General features: G+C 41.8%; 1 protein-coding gene across 1 annotated transcript; it reads left to right on the forward strand.

The window, feature by feature from the left end:
• The first annotated feature begins 829 nt into the window (after positions 1–829).
• Positions 830–1,366, forward strand: LOC147451264 (uncharacterized). Its single transcript, XM_086520593.1, has one exon. The coding sequence runs from the start codon at positions 830–832 to the stop codon at positions 1,364–1,366; it is 537 nt and encodes a 178-aa protein (XP_086376719.1).
• The last annotated feature ends 8,465 nt before the right edge of the window (positions 1,367–9,831 follow it).

Genomic DNA, 9,831 nt, shown 5'->3' on the forward strand with positions numbered 1-9,831 from the left:
CATGAAGGCTCAGAAGAGGAGACTCATGAAGAAGGCAAGCATGTATCTCTTCCTAGAAGGCTCCCTCTATCAAAGAGGGAGGGATCAAGTATGCAGAAGAGTACCAACTATTGAGGAAATTCCAGCCATTCTAAAAGGTTTGCATGAAGAAGCATGTGGTGGTCATTTTGCCCAAGAATTAACTGTGAAGAAGATTTTGCTTGCGGGGTATGTTTGGCCAAGTCTGCATGTGGATGTCCAACATTGGTGTAAAAGTTGTCACAATTGTCAGGTAAATGGGAATAGAAGATTGGTTTATGGTCCAAGGCAAATCGTGCTTGCAAATGGACCGTTTGAAAAGTGGGGCATTGATGCTATGGGTCCTCTGCCTAGGACAAAAAATCGTAAACTCTACATTCTAGTGGCTGTAGACTATTTGACTAGGTGGGTGGAAGCACAAAGTGTGGCAAAGGTAAATGAGAAGACAGTGAGCAAATTCGTCTACACTCACATTTGTTGTAGATTTGGCACACCTTTGGAGATTGTTTCTGATAATGGTCCAGGGTTTAGAAAGGGATTGCTCACAGAAGTCTGTGAAGAACTTCACATTCTACATCGTCACAGTACACCCTACTATCCCCAATCAAATGGTTCGGTAGAAAAGGCTAATGGTGTCATTGCAGGCATCATTAGAAAGATGGTGAAAAACAAGACAAAGTTGTGGGATGACTTCTTGGATGGTGCCTTGTGGGCGTATCGAACCACATATAGGGAAGCCACGGAGTTCACACCATTTCACTTGGTCTATGGTCAAGAGGCTTTGCAGCCAATTGAGCTAAACATTCCAATAATGCGACTTCATGGCAAATCAGCACAAGATGATCAAGAAGCATGGATGGATCGACTTCTTACCTTAGCTGAGCTTGAGTGGAAAAGAGAAGCAGCATACGAGTGCTACAAGAGGAAAGCTACGCAGGCGAAGGAGAAGCTTGACAAGAAACTAAAGGACAAAGGCATCAAAGAAGGAGATCTGGTGCTAAGGTATGACAATCGACTCGATAATCATTTTGATGCCAAGTTTGAAACTAGATGGCAAGGGCCATACATAGTCAAGAAGGCTTTCAATTCAAGTTACTATCAGCTTATGGACTTGAATGGTAAACAGCACTCCAGGAAAGTAAACGGGTATCGCTTGAAGCCCTATTTGAGTCGCCTTCTACCAAAGGATCTACCAAACATCTGTCAAAACGCCACTGTCTCATGTACGTATTGTTACATGAGGCATGAGTGTAACTCTAGCCAAAATTCTGAGGGGCCAAACAATGAAGATCTTGTCAAGGACTCTGAAGCACTCTCTTTGGAAAAGATGCTCTATGATGGTACATGAATATACCATCATCCGGGGGGAGGGCTAATGATAGCCGTTTTTCGGCTCTTTGTAATTGCCACAGTGAGTTACCTCACCCTACCAAAATCACCCAAACACTGTGGCTATCCCTACCATTTCACTGTACATAGGTGTGTGTGAGTCACGGGACTTTTCCCATATCTTCTTAAAAAACCCTCAATTAGCTAGTCATTGGGCTAGTTGAGCCAAAAAAATAAAAAAAAATAAAAAAAATAAGTATATTATGGCCCATGCGTATGTAAATATTTCTTTCTATATAGGGCCTAAATAAAAGATTTTTTCATAATTATTTTGATATTTATTTAAATATTCTACCTAGGTGTGTGTTATTTATGCTTTGTACATTGCCTCACCATTACCACAATTTTTCTTACCGTTTTTCATACTCTTTATTCCATATAGAAATATTTTCATGTAAGCTTCTCTTATATTTGGTGTAACTCCACCCCAACAAAAATCCAAAAAAACTAGTTTTATTTATGTGTATATTTTTTCACTATTGTGATTTTTCCCTTCCTACATCTATTTTGTTTTTTTCTAAAAAATTAGAACACCAAAAATATTTATCTTTTTATGGTAGCCTCATAATGAGAGAGATTTCTTTTGACCCCTTTATATTTTTTCCACTTATATTATTTATATTTGACATGTACATATTTTTTAGACCCCTCAATATTTGATTTTCTTAGTTGTACTATTCACTTATATCCTAATCTCAACAATATCTTCAATTATAGACCTACCAAATAAGGTCAAGGGTAGGTGGCATGCATACATGCACTATGGAGGGCTCACTCTTCGAGGTATTCAAAAGAATCATCCAAACAAGGACCCCACAAGGACCTTGTGCAATGGAAAATAACGATCGGTTTGGCTGAATTTTTAAAGTTCACTTGCTCTTCGAATTTGAAAAGGTGATACAAACAAAAGTTGTAGCTCGTGGGCTGAACTTTTGCCTCATAATTTTTTCATATTTTTTTGAGCTACGAGCTGTGAGCTATTATTTTATTAGTGGACCCCAGTTTTCCCTTGCTATGCAGCCACACTCTCTCTTCCACTTTATCATTTTCCTCTTTCACAGACACTTCTCCACTCATCATCCCCACCTCTCTCACCACTCCTCTCTGCACCCTACTCACCTTGTCCTCAACCTTGAAGAATAAGAGAAACCATGGTGAACTCATACCTCCCACACACAATTCCATTCCAAAATTGACCACCTAGTCTCATTTTTCCTCTTCCAATTTACCCATATCTATCAAAAAAACCACAAAATTCAGCCTCTTCTCTTAAAAGACATCATCATGGTGGTTGATTACTCAGCTTCAATTACCTTGTCTCTCAACGAAGGTCAAGAGTGGAGAAAAAATGTACCGTCAAAGCTAGTGGACCGTCAACAAGCGTCAAAATTGGCCCTACTCAAGAGACTTGGAGCATCAACCTTGTAAGAAATCCACCTTTTCTTATCTCTTAAGAGTTTTTCTTCCTTATTTGTATCCTACATGGATACTCCCATTGTAAATATCCAATTCCATTTGTAAATTAATACTAACTCTACTAACACTAACCCACTATGAAAAGTCCTATCACCTCCATTTCTCTCCTCTCTCTTTCCCCACCAACTTCTTGATAATTCCAAGCAAAAGAAATTAGATAAATTGCTGAAAATCTAACCCAACCATGGTTAGAGGAGTAACCCTAGCCTTCAAAATTGCTATAAAAGGAGGGTGTAGCTAGCACAAAAGCAGAGCCATAAGCAAGAGCACTATGCTATAGCTTGAGAAGCCAAGCTCAACCTCTCTAGAAGGAGCTCTTGAGTGGAAGCTCATTGTCTTATGCATGTGCATCTGTTGTAATAGGGGATTAGCAAGGGAACTCTATGCCATTGTAAGAGAGAGAGTGATCATTCAATTGAGAGTAGGAAATCTATCATTTCTCCTACTAGTGTAAGCCCAACATTTGCTGAATCAAGGAGGGTGGATTTGGACTAAGCTTGGATACTTTGTCTCCCTTCCAACGTGAAGTAATGGACAACAATGATGCGTAAGTGTCTTGGTGTTTTTTGTTAAGTTCTTGATAGCTTGTCTCTGGTGTTGTCATCAATCTAGCCATAAATCCCACATACTGTAAGAGGGCGACAGGGTGGAGAGGACTCCCCTGGTTTTAAGACAGTGATTGGGGTGGCTTTTCTTGTGATGTGTTGTGGTGAAATTTACGCAAGCTATGTTGAACAAATACTAATCTCACTTTGATTTGTCATGACAGATTTGTAAGAAGGTATTAATGCAACAAGCATCCCCTCCCCCTTTCTCTCTCTTTCTTAAATATATAGTTGTGTTTACTTGATCATTGCCGATACATTTCAAAGAAGCCCGAGCACTATCTTTCTCTCTCTCTCTCTCTCTCTCTCTCTCTCTCTCTCTCTCTCTCTCTCTCTCTCTCTCTCTCTCTCTCTCTCTCGTGTTTTAGTGTGTGAGAGTGTTCCATTGGTGTTAGGGTTAGTGTAAATTCCTTGCTTGTTTGTGGGTTGCTCTAACGATTCTCCTCTTTTGCGTCCTAGTTCGCTCTTAAAGTAGGTGGTGCCCCTTGTGTAGTTGGGATTTGGCTGGGGGTTTGTTATTTTGGTTTGTGTTGTGCCCCAGCCCCATTGAGCAGCACGGGAGCCTTGAAGGGTGTTTAGAGGTTGCTCTTCTTGTTGCCCGCCCCGGACCGCCTCAGTATCAAGGACTAGTGTTCTATTCTAGGAAGGAGGGAGGTATTTGTGTGCATGCAAAAAAGGGAAGAATCCGTGGATTAGGAGGCAAGTAGGGTAAGGAGTTCAAAAGCTCCCCTACAGACACATGGTGGTAGTGACCACCACCAAATCACATGCTCTCTCTTGCTGGGTGTGCATAGACCTACAAACTCATTCTCATTTCTATGACGTGCCCTATGGACTCTCCCTTGTGCGTTATCTCTTCTCCAATACTTATGTAGTCACACCCACCACTCACCATAACTTTTGGGGTGGCTATTGGGTTCACAACCTAAGGCCACCATTAACCTCTTTGGAAAATTTTGGGGTGGCAAAGGATCTTAGGGACTATTTCTTGCTATGACAGTGTTGATAGCAAATGGAAAGTCAAGGAAAGCATACAAATCAAAGAAAAGAAGTCATTAGTTCAACAATTTTCTCACGGACTACTTCCTTGTTCTGATGGTGCTGATGAAAATTGGCGAGTCAAGGGAAGCATACAAATTAGAAAAAAGAAGCATCGAATTCACCAATTTTTTGAACTTCAATTACCAAGGCTCGGTTTGGTGACGCATTGGGCTCAATTTGCTGTTCATTAATCTTCACCATTTGTTGAAAAACAAAGCATGCAGACTTTAGTTTTCACAATTCTTCAAAAATCCAATCTTGGGAGAAAGCAAATCTAGTTTCTCTGCCCTATTTGCAAAGGTCATTTTGATGAAATTTGGGAATTTTTATCAACGTGCGTTTGCTTGTTAATATTAGAGATTGCTTTGCCACGGATAATTTTTTCCTAGATTTGCGGTTGATTCTCAAAAAGGTCTACTTGCCTCCTAATATCTTCACAAAACGGATATTTCTACAAGGTATTAAGATTTGTTCTTAGCTGAATACTACACCATGTATTCAAAAATAGGTATGCATAATCAATTTTACTTTGAGCGTCTTGTAGGGTTCTTGCAGGGCGACGTGCATGAAAGATAGAATTAAGTTGCTTGATTTGCAAGATTATAGGGCATTACAATCATGCACGTCTATCATTGAGAAAAAATTTATAGCATTGAATAAAAATTGCACAAAGCTTTCTTATATGGTAGTGTAATATCTACATCAACACGACAAAGAGACCTGCAATTGAGAAACCTCGGGGTCCATCAAGCATTGTGCTTGTAAACCCTACCCCTAGTTTGTCAAATCAAGGCTCGAACATGGGTTTGTTGTCCACTCTCACCTAGAAAGTTGTGGATGAGCTATTGAGAAACACAAAACCACCAGCCTTTCATGGGGAGGAGAAAGACTGCAAGAAGAATATAGTGAATATGCTCCTAAGTAAATGGGATGCCATACATGATCTACATTGGACTTTCAGCTTGAATCCTCCTCCCTACCTCCCTATTTATAGGCCCTTGGTCTTGTAGGATTACGTGCCCATGTAGCAGTCGGTGGTCCTTGAACCCCTATGGTTGCCGTTGGTATGAAATTACTCCCCCCTTGGAGAATTGTTTTTGTCCTAGAAAACAAAAGTGGGAAACTTTGTCTTAAGAACACTAATGTTTTCCCAAGTGGCATCTTCTTCAGGTCAATCTTTCCACTTGACTAAAGCTTGTCAGCGTACATGATGATGCATACGTAGATCATGATAGTCTAAGATTCATTTAGGTTCATGCATTTGGGTAGGAGGTTAAATAAATTCGACCAGAATGTGCTAGTCAATGGAGGGTCAATGACATTGTCATCTCGATGCAACTGTGTACGTAAACAACTTACATGAAATACAAGATGAATACGCAAGTGTGGTGGTAATTAGAGTTTTTAGACTCAATCACAAACTCACTGGAGTATTTTGAAAGGCCCATAGTATCTCGGAGTTAATCTAGGATGGTTGTCCCACCCTCAATGCTCTCGCACACTCAAAAATACCTCTTTTCCTTCTGTGAAGGTAACTTGCCGACGTTTCTTGTCAGCGTACTTATTATACTCATCATGCACTTGTCAAACATTTTGAGAAGCTAGTTTCAGCATATCCATATGGTCTTGGATAAGATTCTTGACTTGTTGGAGTTTTTCATTACCAACCCCCTCAGAGGGTTCACAGTTTAGTACTCCCTTATATAACGTGCGTTCGTGGGGAATTTTAAAAACCCCTCTTTTAACATGTCTGAATGAGTAAAATGACCCCTTATTTTATGATTTTGTTTTCCAAATTGAATATAAAACCCCTTATTTTAATGTATCTCTTTTAAATTGCCTAAAAGTTTTTCATTTTAAAACCCCTCCTATTGAACTCATGTTATACATTGTTAGGGCGGTTACGCCGCTAGCGAAAGCTAAATAGCGAGAACTCAACCAACAACAGAATTTGTCAGACGAGGACAAAGCTTGACCCGTAGGCGCATGGAAACAACTAGGTGGGTGTCAAATCACCTACTCGACCTTCTAATGACAATCACTACTAAGGAAATCAAATCTAAGTTCTAAAATACGCAAGTGACTGAAATCCATACTACGAACGAATGCTATACGAAATAGGATCTAGAATCATCGAATCGATCTCAAACTCAAGGGGAAGTCTATGCACTAGGTAAGAACAACACCCTAAAGACTTGAACTGCAAAATCAACCTATAACCACTCCGTGCGGCAAACGCGTATGAAGACAGGCCGAAAAATACAGGTGACCAAAACTTGACCCCGAAGGTACTAATGTGTAGCTCTACTCGTTGTGGTTCTATAGATATGCTGCACGCTCTATTCCGACACACAAGTTGGAAGAAAACTCACACCGAAGCTCGTAGGAACTTACCACACATAGAAGCCGATAGCGCGCACTCTTGGTATCTGTGCGTAGCTCTCACCGTTGCTAACACAATGGCGGTGTCGCTTCTCCAATGGAGGCCCCGTAGCTTGCGTAGCAAGAAGATAAGACTCTCTCTCTCTCTCTCTCTCTCTCTCTCTCTCTCTCTCTCTCTCTCTCTCTCTCTCTCTCTCTCTCTCTCTCTCTCTCTCTCTCAGACACAGTCACGGCGCTCAAAAACTCCCTTTGATTAATAATTGAATCTCCTTTAGGTTACAAAACTTTGGCTTATATACCTCAGCCTTGGAGGTGAGAACATCTCTAATTATTTACATCAATAGGTGAAATTACTTCGGGATTACAAGCTGGAAACTCAATTGAGTCCCGTTACTTAATGAATGGCTCAAATCAAAATTAATGTCGGAAAGACATTTATTACAATCAATGGTTACAAAATGATGGGTGTGAGCAAAAATGTGGGTGTGATCCTCTGCTGGCTCAACACTTCCTCTGCTGGCTCAACACTCCCCCCTTCCGCGTTCATGTCGTCCCTGACATGACTTTTAGGCTTGGTCAATAGAGTCCTGTCGTCTTGAGCATCTGCAAATGTGATTCGTAGCGTAGGTTGCCGATGGTCAAGGTTGGGCCGAATATTTTGCTTTCGTGAGTGAAAAAGCCGGTGTAGAAAGCTTCTTCGAATGTTTGCATGTGGAAGCTAGGCAAAAACATAATTCTTTGGTATAAGAGATGTAACACCTTTGGTGATGGCTGCAATGAAAGATCATACATCATATCCGTCACTGTGTCGGCCGTCGATAGTAGACTCGAGGTCGTGGCTTTATCTGGCGCGAACACTTCAATGCATGCTAAGAGAGTCCTGCAGATTTTCTTTAGCATCTGACACGAAAGGTCAGGAGAGCCAGTAAAGAGTTTGATGGTGCCCGTTAGGGTTTTCACCATGTAGGCTTTACCTATTCTCTCTCCTTCCTTTGGTCCTGGCATCCTGGGATAATTAAGCCAATTTGGCTTCTTTTCTGCAATCCTGCCATGCTCTTTCCAGTTTTTGACTCTTGGCACCGGGCAGAAGGTTGCATCCTCCCGAATCTCCTTTGGAGCCTCTACCAAGTAGATGAGGTAGGCTGGGTATTTGTTTAGCCAACCTTTCCTCCATCTAGGTTGAGAATCTACAATCTTCTTTGATTGTTCATCCTTTGTGATGTCGCCTTCGTAAAGAGCGACATACTACTCCTCCTCTATTCTCTTTTTCGTCTTTATCACTTCAAATTTCATCAGATGGAAAGGCAGGCTGGGTTGCATCCACTCTTCATGGAGCACTTTTGTGTCTAAACCTTGAAGTCTAATGGAGATGAGGAGTCTCCTTTCCCATTCCATTTCCGCCTTGGCACTTTCCTCTGTTGACTTTTCTATTTGGTCCTGGAGCCTTTGTTCTTCTTCTTCAGAGATTCCTGAAGTTGAGGCCACTTCTTGAACTGGGGCTGGATCTTCAATTGTGGTTGCCTCTCCACTTTCTGGTAGCTCTATGGCTGCTCCCCCTGCTTCTTCTTGTGGTGTCTCTGTTTCTCTTCTTTGTTGCTCTTGGAGGTCTTGGAGCTGTTTGCGGAGGGCCTCATTTTCTGTCCTTAGTGTTTGGTTTTCTGATGTGAGCCTCTCCTCTGCAGCCAATGATCCCTCCACCATGTGCAATCTTTGCACTTGCTCTAACCTTAGCTCTCTTTGCAAACTTCTGACCTGATTTTCCAGAGCTGGTACGAGGGCTCCCTCTTGTTTTGTTCCTGCTCTGCTAGCTCTAGGGGTGGTCCTGAGTCTCATGATTGTCCTTTCTTGAAGTTCGACTCTTTCCCTTAGCTCAATGAGCTCATCCTTGGCTGCCTCCAACTCATCTTCTATTCGCTCCTTTGCTTCCTGTGAACTTGTTACCTCTCTTGAAGCTTCGGCTAGTTGGAGTATCAAGCCGTCTCTCTCGTTTTCTGCGTCGTAGAGTGATGCTTTATGACTTTCAAATTCAGTCATAGCATTCTCTAACTTCTTCTGCAACTCTGCTTCCTTTTGTTTTGCTGTCTCAATTGCTACTTCCTTTGCTCTGGATCTTTCTTTAATCTTGCTGAGCAGTTCATGCACCATGTGCATGTCTTTTTCATCTTCATCTGTCAACTTGACAGCTCTTTCTGCCACCACCTCCAATGGCTTCGGCTCTTCTAGTATGTTCTGTTTGTCCATTTTCTCTTCACTCTCCATTGTACCCTTTGTCTTTTCCTTCGTCCCTTTCCGATCATCTTGTTTTCGTAGGGATATCCCATAAACTGCCTCCAGGGCCTCTTCTTCACTGTATCTGATCGCTACCAGATCCTCATAATCATCTTTCTTTTGCTGAACTGGATCTATCTCCTTTTCCTTGGTCCCGGTCTCCGGCTTTTCCATAACTTCTGTTTCTATTTCTATTGTGGTCTCCTCCACAATAATTTTCGTCTTCTTCGGGCTTGGTACATCAGTAAAGGAGGGCTGATTGTCCTCAGTCATCTTGGCTTTCCCTTTGTTTGCTTGCCCGTCTTTCTCTCGAAGTTCAGTAGACTCATCTACTTCCTTCTTCTCCTTGTCGTTCTTTTTCAGCTCAGCTTTTAAAAGCTGTACTTCCTCTTCAGTATAAGGCTCGACAGGTTGCTGCTCCAGTATGGCCTCCGACTCCTCATAAGCTCTAATATATTGATCATATTGATCAACATGTGGCCTGGCTGAGCTGGTTCCGACTTTAGTGGGGTCTGGCACCCACATTTCTTCAAAGTCTCCCTTTAGGGCTCTTTCTGCTCTGAACTGCTCCACCAGCCCTTCCATTCTTGCGGCTTTTTGACTATTGGTTTGCTTGGGATCAGCCTTCTTCTTCGCTTTCTTCTTGAGCGGC

The sequence above is a fragment of the Adiantum capillus-veneris genome, chromosome 9 (genome assembly GCF_014529385.1).
Source record: "Adiantum capillus-veneris isolate H3 chromosome 9, ASM1452938v2, whole genome shotgun sequence".
In the NCBI taxonomy this organism is placed as follows: Eukaryota; Viridiplantae; Streptophyta; class Polypodiopsida; order Polypodiales; family Pteridaceae; genus Adiantum; species Adiantum capillus-veneris.

Excerpts from the sequence above, each read along its gene's own strand:
- LOC147451264 (XM_086520593.1), top strand. The coding sequence starts at position 830 with ATGCGACTTCATGGCAAATCAGCACAAGATGATCAAGAAGCATGGATG.